Source organism: Bombus vosnesenskii, unplaced genomic scaffold (genome assembly GCF_011952255.1).
Source record: "Bombus vosnesenskii isolate JDL3184/JDL3185 unplaced genomic scaffold, Bvos_JDL3184-5_v1.1 scf7180000013605, whole genome shotgun sequence".
Taxonomy (NCBI): Eukaryota; Metazoa; Arthropoda; class Insecta; order Hymenoptera; family Apidae; genus Bombus; species Bombus vosnesenskii.
In genome coordinates this window covers 33,139-56,864 of record NW_022883144.1, presented here as the reverse complement: position 1 = coordinate 56,864, position 23,726 = coordinate 33,139, and the positions used below count along the sequence as shown (strand labels likewise).

General features: G+C 34.0%; 1 protein-coding gene across 1 annotated transcript; it reads left to right on the top strand.

Moving 5' to 3' along the window:
- The first annotated feature begins 575 nt into the window (after positions 1-575).
- LOC117238765 (cilia- and flagella-associated protein 58-like) lies at positions 576-18,782 on the top strand. The gene is made up of 10 exons (XM_033503937.1): positions 576-605; positions 4,111-4,239; positions 4,484-4,716; positions 8,138-8,414; positions 10,467-10,699; positions 12,070-12,481; positions 16,130-16,400; positions 16,983-17,497; positions 18,083-18,307; positions 18,456-18,782. The coding sequence occupies exons 1-10, from the start codon at positions 576-578 to the stop codon at positions 18,726-18,728; spliced, it is 2,598 nt and encodes an 865-aa protein (XP_033359828.1). The 3' UTR covers positions 18,729-18,782.
- The last annotated feature ends 4,944 nt before the right edge of the window (positions 18,783-23,726 follow it).

Here is a 23,726-nt window from a genome sequence, read left to right as displayed (position 1 = left end):
CGACAGTCTCATTTAAGTAGAATTCTGTCAGTCGAACACTCAAAGGGTTATTCATGGACTTGTACCTTCATTGTGCACACGTATTCCCTTTTTTTATCATATTATACATTGTACGTAGCAACAACCTGGATATTGATTTATCGCCGTATCTGTAAAGGAATTAGAGGCTACCAAAGGCTACCATGGATACTAGTCAACAAAGGAAATTATGATACTGGACTCCTTGGATAGGACATTCTTTCATCTTGCATTGTTCACTACACAGTGGAATTTGTGCAGTAGTAGTATACATAAATCTTCGTTCAATCGTGATCCTGATTTAGCAGATACAGGATACCCTGTATACTTAACTTTCCTTGTCTTCTTATATCATCGTCTTTCATCTTAAGCATACTTGCGATTTTTAATAGCAAAAGACAATCCTCGTGTACATAGTTTACATTTCATGCATTTTATAATAATACATTTTAAATTTGATTTTAATTCATTTTGGTTAAACTTTGGTGCAATACCTTCTGTGAGGAGGATAAATCTCGCTTAAAACAAGAGTCGGAATATTTTCTACTATCATCATGATGGACATGGAGATGAACGCTGGCTTAGACGTAAGCATATCCTTTTAATATAAAATGTTTAAAACGATCATTTTTAAATACATCTGATATATTATAATACGTTTGCTAGTATATTTAGTAAGGTATACTTGAAACGTTCGAATTTTCATTCCACTATTTCTCAAAATCACGCAACATTTGCCGTCATAATTCTTCAACTATACGGAATAAAAAAATCGACAAAAGTTATCCAAATAACAAAACATTAAATATCAAATTTTCAAGAATATTCTATTTAGAATATCGAGAAGTTGGAAAATTTCATCCCCTCGAAGAATCGCTTTCAGGATATATTACGTTTAAAACGATCAGTCCCTTGTCCTGTTTAATCGAAGCTAAAAACATATATGCAACGATTTTGGAGAAAATGTTTGTCACAGTTTATGTACCTCATTTTGTGTATGTATATTCGTCTACATTCATTTCGGTCATTATAAATCGAGCACGATCAAGTGATCATAGAATAATGTTTAAACAGCCTGCGCCCGAATTTTTACAAAGTTCTTTTTCCTGCTCGCTTTTATACATACGGTTTATTAAATTGCATGTTGCAATTTTTAGATGTAATTTGATAGCGTAATAACTTTTTTAACAACCTAATAAGTATGATGGACGACGATAAGCCAGGAAAAAGCAATGGACCAGCTAAACAAGCCGATGTTGTTATTAAAATTGAACTCATTCAAATATCGATAACCTAACCGCGCGACTATCTGCGGTAAGACATTCTTTAAACGAAAGAATTATAAATATTTTACTAACTATACGTACTGTTTTTTTAATTTAATTCTGTATTAGAATCCTAGATTTCTTCTTAATTTCTTCAAAATAATTCGGAGACGATGATTCGTCTGAGACCATTGCGCGAATTCTAAAAATCATTGGTAGGATATAGTTATTAATCGAGTATTTTTTTAATCTTCTATAATCGTATAAATAATATTATTTTGACTCACTTAGGTCAGAAAAATATTTTTCAAACGAAAAGGATTACACTATTTAATAAATTGTCCAATTTATAGCTAGAATGCTTAGATATAGTATATTCGGAAAAGAAGTAAAGTTATAGTCTGTTACAAAAGTTACTGTATATCCTGCAAAACGGACAATTTTATTCAGAAGTTATTTTATTATCACCTTGTTAAGAAATATGTTATTATACAATGTTGTAACATCTTTCTTAAATCTTAAGTTGAATCTAAATCCTAAATCTAAATCGAAAATTTTTCTTAAATGAAAGATTTAAACGAAAGGTATTTCGATAAAGTGTACGACGACTTTCGTGATTGATTGTAGACAAGATTTGCCTTCTTAATGACATAAATAATATTTCGATTAAATGTTTAATGCAATTTTTAATTGTTCACTGTTCTAAATAATTTTATCTAAAATATTTAAAAAAAATTCTATAACGAATAAAATTTAGGTGATTCCTAACCCTTCGCACTCCGAATTTTATTTCAATTTCGTTACCAGCAGCTCTCAACGCTTTTAAGTGTTTTATTTGAAATTTACTTTAACTAAAAAATAAGATAATTTAAATAAATAAAGTAAGAAACAAAATTCACTTAAATACCAATTTTATTCACACTATTGTTGTATTTTGTAATTTTTGAGTGTATGATATATCTTGAAACAATTTCCAGGATGCAATCCTGGTTTTCTTTCGCATGTTTCACAAAAAAAAGGTGGGACTGAAAGAATGTCGAGTGGGAGTCGACAAAGAAGTTCCTGAGATAAAAACCGATGTCGAGTCACACTCGACATAGGAGTGTAAAGGGTTAAAAAAAAGAGAGAAAAAATCGGTGAAATTTGCAATAAATGTCTTTAATCTCGGAATTATTATACAATTTTACTACTCTGAATTAAAACTCCATTTTTATAACATCCTCATATGCAAACAACATCGAGATAATCCAACATGAATCAAAACTCTGTGCGATAATGTCTCGAATAAAGCTTGATAAACGCAAGGTCTCAGGCGTAGGATCAATCGCTAATAACGAGGCTACACAAACTCACAGAATCTCTGAAACTGACTTCGTTGAAACCTCGAATTAGATGAAAACTTGTGCTTCGACTATCAATGGTTGATTAGAGCTCTCGTAAACTCGATAATAACAAGACAATAATGAGAAAAAAATAGCATGGTGGTAAATTAACGTGGATCCTTATCGGGTTCGTGGCGGTGATTAATATCGTGAGGTCAGTGGCGCGGCTAGGTGACGATGATCGTGAAAAAGTCACGGAGGACGCGACGGATATCCTGTTAGCGTGGAATAACGCGTTTCAGGATGAGGGGAGCGAGAGCAGCGAACCCGCGTCAGAGGGCAGCTCGGCCAGCAGCACGTTTTGCGACCTCGAGAAGGATTACTCGAAGGTGAGAGTTTTTGTTCGCCTCGAACAGTCTTTAATTAAGAGGAATGATACGTCGAGTACGTAAGGCATGGTTTTTCGCAGGAGATCAGCTTTAATTGCTATGGTTGATGAGCGAAAGTAAATTGAGGAACATATCGAGATTTGTATATAGACATTAAAAAAAGGTATACGTTAAAACGTTTATGGAAAGGTGCAGTGCACCTAGCGAATTATTACAAAATTAGTAAATTCTTGGGGAATCAAAGGAAATTAGCAAATCCTTTGACATTTATAGAATATAGGATGCATCTGATGAATTATCAGGAAATTAGTAAATTTTTTAAGAGTCACAGGAAATTAGCAAATTCTCTAACACTTATGGAAAGTAAGATGCGCCTGATGAATTATTAGGAAATTAATAAACCCTTTAAGAATCGCAGTAATAATAATAAGTTAATAAGGTACATATTCAAAGGTTTCCTATTGAAAGATGCGAGTGTTTATTGCTACGAATATTGCGTGATCAAATTTATTGCACTTCTCTGGAAAGTGATTAAATTTTAATTGAATTCGTGTTGCCTTTTGTTTTTTTTTTTTATCATGGAATATGGAATATGGAAATTTATGAGTTGATATTAAGGAAACATAAATTTGACAGAAGTTGGCAAATCCTTTATTACATGAAATTTAAATTATTAAATGAATTATTAGGAGTTTAGTAAATCCTTTAAGAATCGAATTTGCGAGCAATAAAGAATTTATTATATAAGTTTCAGATTTCGTACTCAAAAGTGCAAATGTTTATTAATATGAATATTAAGTGACTGAATTTGTAGCGCGTTTCTAAACAGTCATTTAAATTTTATTGATTTTGAGTTGCTTCTTGAGGATCTATTCAAATTATTGGGGGGGGGGGGGTACAGTTGTCTGCCTTAGGAAAATAGCAACCGCTTGTTGAGGATTTTGAGTTACGGAGTATGTGAAATTTATGAGTTGATACTAAGAAAAAACAAATTGTGCAGTATTTGAAAGTAATTCGAGAAATTTAATCGTGGAATAATTGAATTTGTAAATAGATTAATATTAAAAACGAATTAGAAATTAAAATCAAAATTATATTAGCTACTTTATTCTTTAGATATTGCAAGAGATGAAATCCAATGAGGCACTGGCTCCTTTCATGGCAGAATACACTAAACTTTACGAGTCTCTGTACAAAGCCTACAGAACAGAAAAAGACTTGACGGAGAGATGTAATATGTTAAGGGTATAATCGATATGTATGTTATTCGTGACTAGTTAAGCTGTAGCTGCAAAAGCTTAAGTAAAAACCGATTCCAAAGTCTCAGAGTTACAAGGTGTATTTAGGTCACTTAGCTCTCTATGTAATAACAATTTTATCGAAATTTTAGTAAATTATATAGAACAATTTAATATTAGTTATATCAGTTTTATTATAAAATGAAACTATAGTTACTTTAAATCTAATCGGAATACACTCTGCAACACAGGAAGAATTGTTTACAAGCGATCACAAAGTGTACGAGTTAACGCATACGATTTCTACGAATGAAAAAGAGATCGAGAAGCTGAAGCAAGACGTATTGAACGCGATAAAGCGAGCGGATGCCGCTCACACGCGCGAGCAAAATGCACAAGACACGATTGAAAATTTGAGAGTGAACGTACAGCAATTGAGTCAGGAAATTGCGCAGAAGAATAGACAGCTAGCCGCTACTGAAGAGTAAGTTCCTTCTTAATATTTTATAGCTTCTACTACGTTACTAGCTACTACTATATCTACGTGGTGTTTCGTTTATTTCGGATTCCTTTATATATATCGGTTATTTTTATCGATACACGAAATTGTGTCTTGTAATTTGTAATTTATTTGTACAAATTAATAGCTTCTTAAATATTCTCTCTTCTTGAATTTTTCGACTTTTTTTCAAAGCCAATAGGATTTGCCCTCTCATTTTTCAATCTTCCATATATATATATATATATAGTTTATATATATATTAACGAACATTAGACTGTGAATATTTATGCAAACTCACGCAATCGATCATTTCCACAAAAATATGAAAACAATTTAAAAAGTTGGACCTATGCAGCGATATATTTTACATATCAAGTATGATTTAGATATTTAGTGTATTTCTGTGTATTGTGTATGTGCAGTTTAAACATAATTAATCGTTTAATTTTTCATAAACGTATAAAAATCCGCAGTTTAATGAAGAGAATCCTCGGAAGGATCCTTTAAAATCCCTCATAAGACACATGCTCCGCAAGTTGATATCAAAATCCCTTTTACATTAGCAAATTCTTCACTCGATATCGACGAACATTTGTTAGAAACATCCAAATATCATGGCTCTGGATTTGTGTGCCATCCCGTATATCCCGCCTTTTAATTCATTGACCCTACGTGTCTGAAAAGTATAATCGCAAGCCAGAAAGACGTCGAGGATTTTCTCGAGTAGAAAAGACTAGCGTAAGAATGACTTGATCGTCGAAAAGGGGATTAAAGTCTCCGGTTGGTCTAGAAATCCTTGGCAGCCACAGTTCTGCGTGATGGTAGTGAAACTCATGGCGGAATTTCTGAATAGCCCGAGGATTTAATTTCCATCATCGTTTCAGATTAATTCGATTCAGCGTTATTGACGAATCGATGTTCCCCCGGACGTGAGCATGCATGTTTGCCGACGGTGCAAACAAAATCCTATCAACCTTAGGGAATATGTAGTACGGTTCCTGCTTATTACCTTTGAATATTTAAAGGATGTAATTTATGCATGAAGCGCTAGAATCATCAAATTTTCTCGATATAATCGTGTTAGCTATACTTTTCAAAATAGAAAATATGGTATATATCATATACCATGTTTAATGGATAGCGAATTTTCCATTTATTTTTATTTTTCAGTCGTTCTAGATTTTCCAAGTAATAGTATCTTCCCGTTATTCACGCTTTCTGATAATTTTCTAGCATAGAAAAGCTAACGTTAATCAGTGAATTTGTTCGAAGCGTATACCATATCAATAATTTATTAACTTTCATAGTTGAGCTATTCAGTTCTCCAATTTGCAATTAATATTTAACGTTAATTTATCGAAATAAAAAAAAACAAAAGAAGAAAAATTATGTTACGAGCAACCAACGATCATCTTCTTTTAAATCAATGATAATCAATCAATGACGATCAATCAATGACAACCTTTGTTTAAATCGCGTCAGTTTACCTGGCAAATTTCACATGTTTATAGTAAACGATATTGTCATCAAGACATCGATCCGCTGTATGTACATACATTGTGATCACATCGAAGCCACACGGATGTCCAGAGTCTAATCCCCGAGGAAGATACCACCGTGTTCGATAGTGGATCGTCTCCGTTCAGTCAACATGGCTACAATGCAATTCCGCTCCAACGGGACCATAGTTCGTAGCACAGTAGTTCGTAAATATGTTGTGTTTCGTTTCTCTGGTTCGTATTTCGACAAAGGATTAGGTGAGGGCTGTCTTTAACTTCTGGTCAACTGTCTTACAAAGAGATAACGCATTGGATCGATATCACTGGTCTCGCGACAGCTTTGTAGTTGCTTAATAGCTAGGAGCAACCTGAATTTCTCTCGTACCTGTCTCTGTACTCTCCCGTTTCCTTTATATTTGTTATGTGTTGTCCTCGATATTTGTATCTTCTTACATTTCTCTTTTTCGTCGCTTTGTATTTTTAACTTTTTTGTTATACATGTATACATAATTATGTATACATAACAAAATATACCATTATTAGTAATTATATTATTTTTATATATACAGGGTGGTTGATAACTGGTGGTACAAACGGAAAGGGGGCGATTCTACGCGAAAAAGAAAGTCGAAAATATAGAATAAAAATTTTTCGTTTGAGGCTTTGTTTTCGAGAAAATCGACTTTAAATTTTCGCTCGGTACGCGTGCGGTACGTTATAACGGATCTCACTGTAGATCGTTGTCTCAATGGAAAAATTTAAAACAGAAATTTAAAAAAAATGTTTATACTATGTTTTCGACTTCTTTTTTCGCGTAGAATCACCCCCTTTCCGCTTGTATCACCAGTTACCAACCACCCTGTATATTGCTATTAATATAGTAATATATTCTTGTATCACTGTTTATTTCGCTTTTTGGATTTTAAACTCTCGCGATGAATTAGATGACATGTTTGTAGTTCTTCGGGTTTCGATTCTGCTCATGTTAGTATCTACGTTGCGCTTTGTTCCGACATTTAATTTTGAGGTCTGCCCTGAAGAAGCGAACTGGAACGTTGGTGAAATATCAGAACAGAGTACAACGTGAATACTAATAAGATCCTAATAAGATACTAATACGGTTTCTAAATACCAAGAAAATCCAAAGAACCGCAAATATGTTCATTTGTTATTTTCTTATTTTATTGTTTGCCTTTTCTGGTTCTATTAAAAGAAAGGTTTTAACGATAACTTTAAGGATATGCGACAACTGGGATATCGCGGCATCATCAATAATGAAGACGTTAGCAAGTAAGTAGTTAGCACGAAGTAGCCAGTTTTTAAAATTTATTGCTAACGATAAGCTATACCATTGTCGGAGATCGTTAAGCTGGTAAAAACTTCATATCCTGATTACCTTATCATATTGAATCGCATGAATTTAAAATTTTCAACGTGTCCCACGAGTCCAGAGAACACGTCTCTTACCAGTAACATCGTCTCTACAGTGTCTCTTGAGCTTTAGCTCGTATATCAGGTCTCTCAAGTTCTCTGTATTCTGACCAATCACCGACGGCGCGACCACAAGAGAATAACGGCAATGCATAAACGTCATAAATGTGGTCGCAAATGAACCACTCAAGTTTTTAACATGAGAAGACATTTTCATGAAAATCTCAATTAAATTCCGTCGATAGCTTTCTTAATTGTTTTACACTTGTTTTACAAATATTATATGTTTCAGAGTTTGAAATTTGCTAAACAGCAACTAAAACTGTTAGTGTATTCGTTCTATACATAATGAGCTTTCTTTTATCGTCAAAAACATTAGCTACGAAGACTCCTATTTTAATATACGTTTTGTATTCTTTATATTAAGCAATAATAAAGAAATTTAACAGTGTTCCTCGATTCAATGGTTGCAGCACGAGCATCGCGAAACAAAAAGAGAGTCTCGCACAAGAAAAGGAGAAGTTGGTGAGCGAGATAAACACATTAAAGCAGCGACTGAAGAACATGGCTTTGTACATAGAGGAGCTGGAGGATAGAAGTAGCTCTGCCGGCCATCAAATAGCCGAGATGCAAGAAAATCTGGATATACAACTGAACGAAATCTCAAGAGAGCGACGAGGCAGACAGAGAGCAGAGGAAGAGGCCTTGCAGTTGCAAGAAGGACTTGCGATAAAGACGAGCGATCTCGAGGTGATGGATCTTTAAACGCTGTAATTTTGGCGTATGTTATGGGCAAACTGCGAATTTTTATGCATTGGAGGAAAATTGAAAAGATGTAAAAATGCATAGAAAGTTCATAATATAGAAAAACATATTAGTATTCAAAGTATAATACCGATTGCAGTATGTAGTAGATAAAAGGGAAATGCATATAAAGCTCATAGTATGCAAAAATATATAAAATGTCCAAAGTATAATATTATTATACATTTCGACTAATTTTTAATTGTTAATAATTGAAAAACAAAACCTAAAACGTAATCTTTTGATTCTTAATTTTCATCTCATTTTACCCTCGAGAATAACATCTGAAATTTTGTTACTCCTGTTGCAATATTTAGAATATTTTTACAATATTTAAGATATAAAACAATTTTCTACTTAAGTTTCAGCTGTTAAGTTTATGTTCATAAAAATGTGAATTTGCTTATCAAGCTGAATACCGATGCACGTAACAATTTTCAATCCGCCAGTTTAAACATCGACTTTAACGTCGATCGTCTAAAATCTCTCGATTTGCGCCGGCGAGAAAGTCGCAAGATTCGCGCTTAAAAAGTTTGTGAACTTCTTTCAAGCTTCTTTCTCGACCGAAAAATCAAACGAATCGTCTTTTCCTTCCCCGTTAATGCTTCTTACCAAGCAAATGCACGCGAAAGTTCAACAAGTTTCTAGCGGACTACAGTAGAAACGAAACGAAACGAAACGGTGAAGCTTGGTCGTAGCAGCAAGTTCCAAGCACTCGATGGAATTTTGCTTTCAAGAACAAAGCTTATCTCGACGAGGTGATTACCGAGCGGTTGTAAGACGTGACTTTGATCTGCAAATCGAAAACTTCCGCCGGGAATCTTGTTGGGTAGTTCTGTGGAGATACACGATGGTGATAGTCTCGTGAAACCGGTAGAATAATTTATAGGCAGCTGCGATTTCGTCTACTTTGAAAGAGTATGATTAAATTTAAGTTATGGATTTGATCAGTGATTTGGTTTGCATTTGCTGTTCGTCAACTTTTGCTTTTTTTATAGTTGGTAGAAGAAATTTAAAGAGTAGTTTATTGCGTAAGTTGGTCTCATTTCTTGTCACAGCCGAAGATACATCCATATAAATCTTTCCTTACAACTAAATATGAATAAAAAATGAATATTGATAATATAAATAGGGAAACGTTTATTCATAACTTTGACCAACTATATTATAAGAAGTTATGCTAATTTTTCTCTCCACTATCATTATTTACTACTTTTTTCTATGACGCAGGATTTAAAAATATTGTATATAATAAGATGCATATCCATACAAATCCTTGTTATGTTAATGTTATGTTATTATTCTCTATCATTATTTATTATTTGTTTCTGTGACATAGGATTTCAAAATATTGTATACAATAAGTTATTGTATATAATAAGATACATATCCATACAAAACCTTGCTTACAACTAAATATGAATAGAAAGTGAACATTGATAATATAAATAGGGAAATGCTTGCTCATAACTTTGACCAGCTGTACTATGAGAATTTTTTCTCTTCTCTAAATAGGATTTAAAAATATTGTATAGAATAAGTTCTTGTATCTTCAAATTTTCAGACTCTGATTTCAAATAATAATCATACGTTAAATTAAATTGTTATGTAAATTTATCTCATTTATATACTTCACATTGTAAATATCATAGTGACAGATGTTAAATAAAGTAGGACAAACATTTAGTTTTACCACCTGAGAATTGAATTGAGGAGATGAACTCGCGTGAAAGATTAAATTAAATTAGCACCATAATAACACATAGCTAACCTAAATAATTTAGCAGTGACTTATCATATATCGCTGACGTTCCATTTAATGTTTTATTTGAAATCTGCAATTGTCACAATTTATTCTTTTGCGCTCTGACTTCAAGCTCATTTTCCACTTTCAATACTCGAAGTTTCGTCGCGTCTTCACCTATTCAATTTCATACGAAATTTTTTGTTCTTATCGATGTTTATTCTTGCGATTAACAGCTTTGTATACTTTGCTAGACGGCAAACGAATCGATAAAAGCAGCAGCTGCTAACGTAATAAAGTTGGAGAGTTTGCTGAAGGAGCAAAGAACATCCGGCGAAAAAATGCAAAGGGAAATAAACAAGTTGTCGGTAAAGAAGTTGAACCTCGAATCGGATCTCGAGAATGCGAATAACCAAATAGAAAATTTGGACAAGGAAATGTTGGAGAAGGACAAGCAATTGAAAGATTGGAAGCAGAGCATAAACAGGTACATAAATGATGTTTTAGGATGGAGAAGTATAATAATTGAATAAATAGCGTTCCTGAACTCGTTTGTTTGCGTTATATTTTGGCCTATATTGTAATTATATTTTTGAATAACAGGAAGCTAAACGATATATGTAGTCATACTCACAGAATTTTATAAAATGAAACAGATAATGATATTTCACAGTAACATTTAATTGATAATTTTGTTCAGTCGTATAATACGCTCTATTAAGTACCAGACAGTTTAATTCTATTGTAATGCGACAATTTACCGAGAATTATAGATATTACAGCTATTTTTTACATTTGTTAAACGAGTGTTTTGCAATTTCTGCGGCATCGATGCACTAATAAATAATTATACATTTGTTCCTACATTAAAACAGTATAGACATGGTCATGTGAAATTTATGATCGTTCGAGCGCATAATACTACGTTGAATTACTTCATTTATTTAGAGGTAGCCAGCATGTAGAAGCATCAATCTGTAATGCGTACATCTGCTATTATTTAACACCGTTCGTTATTGTATAGTTACCTTCTACTTGCCATTTAACGTTGGTCGTAGTTGACGCATATATCAGGTAAATGCATATCGTTTAACTAAAGTACTTAACAATTAAGTAACCTAACGTAAATCGAATATAAACTCTTAAATAATTTCCTAATGAATCGCCAGTTTCACGAAAAAACTGAATGTCTTGTAATTTCTGATGTAACTCTATTCTAGGATTTTTGTGAGCAAAGTGTTTTCATTTTCGTACTTTCGCGTAAAAACACGGCGGCTGCAAAAAGTATTGGCATTATATTTACTATAACATTTACATAATAATTAATTGAGTCCAAGTATATTCGTATCATCAAATAGTACAATCGTATGATTATACAAATATGATACTATGAAAACGAAATACACAAACATAGAACCTGATAAAAAACTGCTTCATAAAAAGAATAAGAATATGTACCAGTGCTTTCTGTACTTTTTGTAATATTTGTATCGAACAAATAATTTTGTGACTAAGTCGCTGTTTTAGTTTTTTTGGTAAGTCAGATAAACAAAGTTAGATAACTGTATTTGAACTTTTATGACTGACCATGTTTCCTTTTGAAAATAGAGGATTACAGTTTTTCATACAATATCGTATTTTTATTAAGTTAATTAAATAAATGGAAGCTAAGTAAAAATATACTTCATTCACTGAATATTACGATAATTCCTATATTTTTTTATATTATGCATACTCTGCGCAATTTCGCAGTTTCGAATTTCCTATAAATGCATAAAAATCCGCAGTTTACGAATTAGTATCTTGCTACCAACGTTACACTTAAATTTCATCTATAATTTTTGGGATGGGTCGCAGGATGAGGGAAGAAGTCTCGAAGCACAAGGCTCAGAAAGAATCGATAACGAAGCGATGGCAGAAGATTGAGATAGAGAGATCAACCCTGGAACAACAGCTGAAGCACACATCGGTGAAATCAAAGAACGCAGAGCATCAGAAGATAATATGCCAAAAACAGCTAGTTGACAAGCAGCAAGAATTGGAGGTTCATATACGCGAGAAAAATGTCTTGGCTCGTACCAAGGAGAATTTAGGCGACTATATTAGGAGAATGCAACACGAGCTGACGGTGTGCGAGTACAGTAGGAGGAAAATCGAACACGAGCTTGACACTTCATTACGGGATATTATGGACGTTCACTCGCTCTTGAGCGCAGTGGAGAAAGAAAGGGATAAGCATAGCTTGACCGCTCAGAATTTGGCACAACAGGTGAGCTTTAGTAATTGCGATAGAAAGGTAAAATAGGAAAATAGGAACTCGTAAGATTCTCATAAAAATATAATATTCATTTGCGTTTGATATTGTTTAATTTCATACAAGTTCCTGAAAAAATGTATTCTACTGAAACGAATATCGAAACGAACAATTAAGTAATATACGTATAAATTAATATACGTAAATCGATATATACCGTTAACAATAAGTAAAGTAAACCAATAATTTATCAGACAGGAACGAAGAAATTGAATAAGAGTAGATAAGTAAAGAGGTAGATGAAGAATTACGGATAATTAACGAAAAAAGAAATAGAATGCGAACAAGATATGACGTAACTCTAAGTAAGACATGGCATAACTAGTAAGAGGAACGAAAAGTGGAGAATTTGATCGTATGCAACTGAGCGAATAGTATAAGACACCAGACTAGGTTAGATAAACTGAGAGTGACTCACGCTTGAGCGAAGTGGAATGGGTCGTGGATCCGTGGTCAGACAAGTGAAATGATACCATATTTGTTCGGGCAAGGAGAATAGTGCTGTAGTGAACAATGTAGGGCCACATATGTATAACTGTACATTATTCACGGTTATCCAAGCAAAATTCTAAATTCTACGAGTAATATATAGAGACTACGGAAGTAGTAAAATTTAACATTCCAGATGATAATTTGACATTTTTATTGCATCGTTTTTCAAAATTAATAGAGCAATAACTTTAATAAGCGAGAGATTTGAGTCTTTCTTCAATGTGGTCGCTTGAGCGTTTTTTCTACTAATATGCTACTAATATCTTGTATTTATATTTATCCACATCTACGACGTGTATGTAACTATAAAATTTCGTTCTCGATTTGGCTAATTCGTTTAAAAAAGTCCCACCTCTAGCATCAGATTAATATCTCCAGTTGCTGTTTCGACGCGATATGTACGATATATATATAACCACGTAATAGAAATTAAAATTAATTTTACCGTTAAAGAAACTTGCATATATTTAGCAATTGGCGGAAACAAAAATTTGGAACTCGTTATTAGATGTCGTGGTGGATTTGCTATTTCTAATGTTACCGTCTGACCGATAAATCTTCTTTCCTATCAAAAACCCTCAGGAATTCGATAAAGTTCATTTATCACACGCGATCGCGATCGATCAAGCTTCCCGCTGCTCATGCAAATCGAAAATGGCGCGTATGCGATAGGATAAGCGGAATTATTCAGGTGTACTGCGTAATCGGGTATAATGGAAGTAGTAGAGGTAGACATGCTGTTAAACATCTATCTAATAATAGGTGTTGATATAGCGTGAGCTGTCAGCCAAGTTGTATGGTAGACGTGCAGCCGAGCGATCGGCAAGCGGGTACGGTTGCTGTGTGCACAGACATCAAGCGAATTGCACTGACGGATATACGGTTTGCCGGCCAGCGGGAGGTAAAGGTAGACATAGGTCGGTCGTTCATTTTAGGTTTGCTCAGGATTAGTCGTGAGATCCGTCCGAAAGATTTGCGACCAGACAAGGCCATCATTCCAGGGGTGACTCCGGTAAATTGTTTATAATCTTCTTATTAATGGGCTTTTTTGGTGTAATCCTGTATGATTTGGCAATTCATCACGAAGATTTGGTACAGCAAAGTAACTGTGTTTTCCGAACGTTCCCCCTTTCGAGGAAATTGATCAATTTGCAACCTTTGCATCACTTTACAACTTTTATTGATATAGCAAAGATTGAATATTGGTTGAGTAAAGGTAGACTTGTGGAGATTTTCTACCTGTAGTTATAAAACTAGGTAATGTAAAATAATTCGTTACGATATTTGTCACCTTTATTGTTTAATATAGTGGGTATATGTATATATACATATGTACGTAAACCTTGATATTTTTTAAATTCACTATATAGAATTTTTTCTTTTTAATGTACTGGCTATATACCAGAAATTTCATTACAGAATATGATGCATTATTTAGTTGTATTTTTGATCTACGTCAATCATTAACTAACTATTGTCATAAACTCTCTAAATAATATTTCATTAGATTTACTGATACAACTCGTACAAACGTACACGTGTGATGAGTATATATTGATAAGCAGATATGTAATAAATTGAATTTACTGTATTCGAGGAAATAGCGTCTTAACAGTGGTTGAACGCATCGTGTGTAACCGCATCATATAGATAGGCGTATATGGCCAGTACAATCCGATGTATATAACCTGCTCATTTCATGATTGTACATGAAATTGTAATTAATACCAGATTAGTAACTACTACCAAAGATAGGATCTACACTGTACGCAAGGGTAGAATTTGATCCAAACGCTTTACAAATAGCGATTACACCTAATAGTACTATGATCCTCTTCTAGTATCCTTTTCAATAGCTTTGTGCGAATATCTACGGATGAAACGTATGTTAAATTTCCAAAAAATTTTAGTCTTTTATAGCACGTACGTAACGTTACGAAATATTTCCAGTGAATCAATTGTTTTTCTCTATAAAAGGTATTTATACTCGTGGAAAAATTTAGTGAAAGTATAGTTGGAAATTTTTCTTTTATTTGCAGTGAACAAATGCGTTATTTCTCGCGCTAATCGTTGAATTTCCACTCCGTAACACCGTTCTAAATTCTGTTGTTCTAAATTCTAACGTTTCGTACTTGACACTCAGCTACTAAAACGCTTGTCAAACAAACTTTCTACGCGCCCTTCGGAGTATCCATTATTCATACACAGTGCTACTCGACTAAGGTGTGAATTATATAACTACTAACTATTCTGGTGTAACAAGACACACAAGGTTTTCGTTACACTCATCGTCAACTACTGAAACGGTTATGTCCTTTTAGATGACTCATTTTCGTAAATTTTAGTTTTCAGGAACATCTCGTTACTAGAAGTGGTAGTATTTCCTTGCAACAATATCAAGTTACAAAGTTTGTGACATTATATGAATTGCTTAACGTAGAGATAGTATTTAATATTCATAGGTCAACCGAGTAATCGAGAATCTGATTTTATATTTCTTTCAACAATTTCTTTAATTAATTCAATTTAATTTATTATTATTATATTTATTTATTATTATTTAATTTAATGTAATTTAATTTAATCCTTTGGGTATTCTACGTTGAAATGTATGCAAAAGTTTCAAATATTAAAAGCTTCCAATTTAATTGTAATATACAATTGTTAGTATAATATAAAACTTATTAAACTTCATTTGTATGGTAAATTAAAATTATCATTTTTGGTGGGATCTATGTTCAACACACTACAATTTTACATAGATTTTGAATTTTATTAAGTTTCCTATATGTATACAATTTTTCTTAACTTATTATTTTTAACTTCGACTAAACTTGCAAAACAATTTTTGATAGAATCTATACAATAAAATTCTATACTAATATTAAAATAAATTTTCTAATTTAACTGAATATAATAAGACGTTGTGCAGTATAACCGTATAACAATATAGAATTTATTAAATTTTAATAATAATTTGAACTTGGTTGCCAACGTAAATGTTAAAACTTGCTCATGTTCATGCAACGTCTCCACCACCAGCGTATAGAAACGAACACGTCGATTTGCATACGTCACTAATCGAGTCGTGTAACTTGGTCGCGTTAATAGGTGGAGGAATACATAAGCGAGGTGAAACTGAAGCAAGTCGAGATCTCGAACTACAAGAAGCGGCTAGCTGAAGCCGAGGCTAAGTACCGTCAGCAGCAGAATATGTTCGAGACTGTTCGGGCTGAGAGAAACGCATGTGGCAAAAGCCTGACAGAGGCGCACGACGAGATACAGGAGTTGAAGAACAAACTGAAGGTGTTAAGCCACCAAATCGAGCAGCTGAAAGAGGACATCGTCACCAAGGAGAGCCAACTGATCAAAGAGGAGTTCAGTAAGCCGCCTTCTTCGCTTTTGACAACCGTTTGATACGCGTTTCAACAACACTTAACCTGTGATAATGTGTTAATTGAGTTTTGGCGGTTTTCTGTTGTACAGTTGGCCTCGTTCTTTGGTATCGGGCCAATGTTTGGCTAAAGTTAGGGAAGTTGGTTTGCTTGTTGCAGGCAGGAAAAGGGATCTAGTGAATACGGGTCTGTGGATAAGTTTTAATTGTTAAACTGTGTTGGGGAAGGTGGATAAGCTGTTAAAGTGGACTTTCCCTGATCAGAAAGTTTTTTGATAAATAACAAAGTATTCTATTCACGATTTCTTGTTCACCTTTTACACGTACATTGAATGATATATTTACATTTTCCAATATTCGAAGATCTCCATATTTTTTACCTTTCAAGCAAAGTTGTATTATATAGATTATCATTGAAATAATGTCTGAATATTTTTAATTGAATAAAGAGAAGCAAAGATAGCAACAAAAATGCTAAATGCACGATTTTAGCTAAGGAGAGCAGTATTTAACAAAATTTCGAAAGGACAAAAATTTCGGCGAGTTTTCATGCTACGATTTGCCTTGCAGTACGCAATAAAGTAGAAAAGGAAAGAGAAGGGTTGAGAGTCGAGCTGCAATCCAGCCGCAAGGAGGTGTCGGAGCTGAAACGTGAGATCGAGTCGATGAAGCAGGAGGAAAAGAGCTTGAGGCAGGTGATCCAGCGCACCGAATCAGACATTGCACGACATAAGAAGGATATCGACAATATAATGAACGAGAGGGACATGTTGGGCACGCAACTGGTCCGAAGAAACGACGAGCTGAGTCTTCAATATAGCAGAATAAAGGTTTTGCATGGAACCCTTCAACGAGGAGAGGTTCAGTATAATCAAAGGCTGGAGGATATTAGGCTGTTGAAGTTGGAAGTGAAGCAGCTGAGGACAGAGAAGACTCTGCTGATAAAGAATATTCAGAACATGAGTGATCTACGTAAAGAAGTGTTCCATTTGAATCACGACTTGACAAGAGAGAGATTGAAAGTGATGGCATTAGAGGAGGAAGTGCAAACGCCGTTGAACATTCACAGATGGAGGAAGCTTGAGGTTTGATGTCTCGATTATTTTTAATATTATAAATCATCGTTTAAAAGTGTGCGAACATTTGCTTATCTTTGACATATAACATTATCGAAAACGTGAACTGATTTATTTTTCATATTTTTCCCACAAGTAATCTTCGCGCCCAAAAGTCCGAATCGTATCTATCGTATATATCTACACCTTTTAGATAGTGTCATGGAATGACAGCCATATAGATCTCGTTATCTGAAAAAGTTTTGTCTATCACTTAACACGTGTAACCTACTTTCCTTGTATCTGCCACGTGCGATCTACTTTTGTTGCACTTGTCACGTACAGTCAAAAATTTTTAACGTTCCGTCAATTTTTACATAAATATAGATTCAAGAAGTTCTTATCTTAAAATACAACAGTTTTTATGTATGACGAAATATTGTGGGAATGCTTAAAATTTTCTTGAAGGGATCATTAGAAACGATTTTAAAAAGATACGTAGTTCCGAAAATAACAGAATACATTATCAAGATTTCGCTATCTATATCGTCGACACTCTTTACCTCACAGGTAAAGATATTACTTTCCAATGAAATAGCTACTAAATTTTAACAGGGTTCCGATCCAAGTACCTACGAACTTTTGAAGAAGATACAAATTCTGCAAAAGCGAGTGATAAAAATGGCAGCTGACATGATTGAGAAGGAGAAGAAAATAAAAGACACCGAGAAACTGTATATGAATCTACGTGAAATTCTGTCGAAGCATCCTGGACCTCAGGCCATGGTTTCTCTCAATAAAACTCAAAAAGCATTGCGCGAGAGGGGGAAGAAAGTGAAGGTATAAAAATAAATTTCTTTACAAAACTGTTTCTGGTTAGAATTTACATTTTATATTAACGATCATAAAATATCAGAAAAGCGAGATTCAAGATTTCTTCGCCTATCGTCGATCTGGTCCTATTTATTACACTATTCCCTTTTTTCAGTGTCTACTAGCCGAGTTGAGCATGTACGAAGTTCAAATGGGCGAGTACAGGATAGGCATGGATAGGATGAGCATCGAGATGAACGATTTGAAGAAGAAATACTTCATACAGAAGAAGAAATTACACATATCGAAAGAATCGAAACCGAAATCTTTGACTCAACCTGTTTTCCCAGCTATAAGTCAAAGTCAAAAGAAATTCTGCGGGGGCGGCTTTAACATGGCGACTCCAACGCCTAGAAATTGTTTCGTCGTGGACTCTGAGTGCAGATGAACTTGTATCGTTCGCCAAAAAGCTAACGCACAGAAGGTGCAGCTCCGTCTGTTTGTTGAGACGACAATGCGACGCGACGGTGTAATGAAAATATAACAGTACACTTTGCAGGATTTCTGTGTGTGCTTTTTCATCTACGAAACTCTTTTTGCTCACGAACCTCGTTTTTCTATCTTTGTTCTCTTTAGAATTTCCGTCAATATTTACAAACTGTGGGGAGACGTCGCGTCGTGACGACGATGTTAAAGTGTGTCATCGACAAGTGGGAGAAAGGAGGAGAAGAAGCAATTCATTTCCATTTTCTCTTTTGTTTTGTCTTGAGTTTTTAAAGAAGATTCTACGAAAAGAGTAGAAGTAACGATGGAAGAAGTCAGAAGCTAGAATTTTATTGATTGTGTTGTTTAGTATTTGAGGATGACGTTCTTCATTTTGACGGATCTAAAGGTTGGACCAACTAAAATGTCGGGATTTATTTGCTTTGTTTTCAAGGGTGGTGGAGCAAATGTTGATGTTTGCTTTTGTCATGTTAACCTGGGTAGGTTAAGGGATTTGTCGAAATACTACGAAGTTTTAAATGACTTTGATGGATATTTCTTTTGAGGAATTTGGAATTGATTTGATTGTATCTTTTAAGCAATAATTAGACTTTCTATTTTATCATGATGTATTTGTAATGTTTTGCAGTAACAGAAGTTTATAATATTTTTTAATGCTTTAATTAAAAAATTCATTGTCGTATTTCGGAATTATTTCTCTCTTTTTTTCGATGTCCACTATTTCAGTAGTGTATAACAATTTGTATAGTACTTTTAATTACTATTCCCCAATTCTTTCACATTTTCACATATCGACGGCTCCAAACATGCCTTCTCCTTTTCAGCTTAATCTGTGGTTTACTGTAGCAGAGAAGTAATAGCTAAAGCAATTGCATGACCACAGATGAATGCCACGAGAGTATTCATTGACGCGTAAATCTATTGTCGCTCGTACAGGCGCCAAATTAATTACGGTTAGCAGTAATAAAAAATCTTGCAAAAAGAAAGAAAAGAAACCGGAGAGGAGGAAAAGAATAATATTTCACCTTTCCCTTCTATTTCTTAATTTCATCTTTAGAGGAAAAAATGTAGAAGAAATCGTGTACCGTAACCTAAATCTCTTGCTTATTTAAATTCTCCGTAAATGCACAAAAATTATTACATTAATTTAGAACTATTGCAGTTAATTTACAGCCTACTATTATTGGTTGAATTTCTATACAAACGCATATTTTCGCGAATACAACTAAAGAAGTGAATCTAAAAATATAAGTATTTCGGGTATTTCGTACACATTTGCGTACTACGTACATTCAGTACAATATTTATTTTAGTTATTGATGAGTTTACTTTAATCAATTAACAGCGTTTGACGTGTATACTCTTCGCACAGAATAAAAAATTACCGCTTATTATAAAGCTCCAAATTTTGATAAGAAGAAATAAAAATATCATGTAGCGATATGTTTACTTTACATTGCCAGTAAACTGCTATGTATTGCAATAGAAGCACTACAAGAAAATATTTCTCCATCTTGTAGCTGTTATGTGTTTGAACTCATACGTATCATAAAAAAAACAACGGAAAACTAAATCGATTAAATTTTTTGGTCGAATGTGCCGAACAAATTATTGAGGAATATGCAATTTGGCAAACACAAATTTCGATAGCTGGTTGCCCAACTGCGAGTTCAACTGCAAAACCTACACGTCTCATCGAAAAACATTTCCCTAATTCTATATCAGCTATATCATCAAAAGCAAATCCACTTCGAAGATGCGTCGTCTGTTCAAAAAATAAAATTCGTAAGCAGTCGCGGTACTGGTGCTTCGCTTGTGAAATGTTACTTTGTTTGGTATCTTGTTTTGAAAAATATTACACTGAAAAGACTAACTGAATTTCATATATTTCTTTTTTATTTGTCTTGTTTATGAATTTTATTATTTCGTTGCAATTTTGAAATATTCTATAACAATAATTTCTTCAACAATGAGTTGTTAATTTTTTCGAATAAAAATGTAAGCCATCATTGTTCTGCCTTAATTTTGATGTAAAATTTATAATAGTAGCATTTGCCCTGCGTTTGACGTGTACACTCGTCATCGCTTGATTTTATTTACGCAGCCTATGAGAGATTTCTAGAACTAAATTCTGCAGTTAATTGATTAAAGTGTTCTCATTAACAATAAAGTCGTTAATGACCACCAAAAGTACATAATTGTTAATTATATATTTGCAAGATTAAGTGGCTCTCGTTTATGTGGAATCGAATAAGTCAGTCTGTCTAAAAAAACTAACGCGTTATAAATACTTTTAGAATCATTCAAGTTAACCAGTACAGTATTACAAATTTAAATCTTCCATATTAAATGGTAAATAACCGAATTATTGCAACATCAATTTGCAACTGTCAATGTCAGTGTACAGTGTATGTAACATGTTACAGTTTATGAAGCGTAAAACCTCTTAAACGACCACAAACTTATCGTAAATACTGAAAATGCCCGTTTCGCCTGGAGCTTATCGAACGAAGCGCAACAAACATCCAGCGGTATAAATTGGCGTTGATCGTGGTCTCTCGAAGCAACGGGGCGAGATATCATTCCGGAAGGTGCGGCAAGTCGCCGATAGGATAAATTCGCACGGACATCCTTAAGGGCACACCGGAGAATCGAGCGGATACCGAAGATACATGCAGACGGTAATATCCTGCCACAAGAGGCGTCCCGTTGTGCACTACTTCCGGCGCGGTTGAACGCACGGTCACGGGCATACCGCTATAATTTATCTGAAGGCAAAACAGGTGCTTTACGACCATGAACTGTCCCTTCTCTCCGTGTCTCGCTCTTTTTACCTTGCGATGAAAATTTATAGACGCCCCACGGAGTCTCAACAGGGGCGCGAGCGTGAAATAATTCTTACGGAAATTGGAAGAGACTTGGAATAGACTATGAGATAAAATTCGAGCGAATGGATCATGAAGATTTATGCCAAACACGGTAAGTTGTAATTTTGTGGCGACTAGTATCGGTAATGGGTACTTAAGCGTTCTCGAGTAGATTTGCCATGAGGTTAATTTACTGTAATGTTTGCGGAAGATTAATTCGAACAATATTTTGCGCGTAGGTCTTTTCGCGAGTGGGGACTTACGATCGATTGAGCTTTCGTTTCGTTACGAAGTTTGATACAATTAGGAATTGATCTCGTTTCAATCATTTCAAGGAAATATATGGTATGTGATATAAAATTAGATATACAAGGTGCATTCTTTATCTTGAATTGCTTGATGTATTGATACGAAAGATTGTGTCAGAAGACAAAGTTCATTTATTTAAAATATCCTACAAAACATTACGAGCATTATAAGATATTTATTTCTGCCTTTGATTGATATAATCGCGTGGCATTATTTGTAACGCAAGATTAATTAGTAAAAAAGCGTACTCAAGTGGGAAAGATGATGGAAATAAATGAAATTATTCACGATTAATTAATTCGGTCACGGTTGCTGAAAACCATAAATAGGAACTTTGCACATTTTGGTTTGTGACAAACACTTGCCGTTCCGCTGCAGTGGCAATAGCGTTAATTACCGTAATTCGCGCGTAAAGTAATTTCAATTATGCGCGGCACGAGCAGAAATTACGATTTCGATCATTGAAGATCAAATATGTGGAATATACTAAATAAAACAATGACAAGGAAGATAATAACATAAATATGTATGGATGTATTCTACCGTTTAAAAGTGTTTGGTAATTTTGAGAAAATGTAATTTAATTATAAAATTAAGGATAAATCAACCTGCATTGATTTTATTCTCTACTATCGTCATAGTTATGTATAACATTATGATGCTATTAAATTAAATATTTTTGATTAATATGTAGCAATAAAACTGTCGTTTGTTATTGTCAAACCATATAGAAGGAACATTCAACTATAAAGGATTAATTTTTATTATAAGTGTGTGTTATAACTGCTTTCATTATAGTTCGCAGTAATTAATTAAATAACGCTTTTCAAATTCCATAGAAGTTATGCTAATTGAAAAGTTTAATTGTTTGCAGTAAACACATGAAGTATGGAGAGTACTTCCTAAAACATTTAACCAAATTACGGCCATTAAAACTCCTATTCCTCAGTCTCCAAATGATCGAAATTCAAGGTTGTACGAATGTTTCGCCACAATTGGAATAGTCTGATATCAGCTTGAAGGACCTCAACTCCTTCGACATCGCAATAAATTACAAATTTCCATTAATCAAGATACAATTGGAAACTACCATTATCGAGGACAAAATATCTTACAGGCAGAAACAATAATTTTTAATTATTCTTGATTTCCAATTGAAGGATGAAGAGGAACGAAGAACGAAGGACGAGAGATATCATAATAGAGTTTTATTGAGAAAAATCAAATGTTAATACCTTCATTCAACGTGCAATTCAATATTTATCGTAAACGATGTAAATAGCGCAAGACAAGAATTTCGATTAATAAATTAGAGACATTCTGTACAATAATCGAAGGCGCATTCTGAATGCTCGATTGATGCACGATCACGGCTTGTTTACATAACTCAGCTTCCCATTAACACCATCCCGGGCGAGAGTTGTGTAATCCGTGGGCTCAGGCAGCAAGCAGAATAATTGTCAGAATTAGGAAGCGTGTCACCGCACGCTCACCTGTTAATTGGTTTATACGTATGAATTCATGCCTTTGATTCTCATTCGAAAACAATGAGGCTTAAGCACAATAATATTTAGAGCAATTTACACGCCACATATCGATGGCATATCAATAGCAGATAGTTTGAATTTTATTAATTCATAATTGGTATTGGCATGTATGAAACTCTAGAAATGTTCATTTTTCAGATTATTTCGAAAATACGCATCGTCAGATGTTAATCAACACTCTGTATCATATGTTCGTACTATGAATGAATGTATAATTTA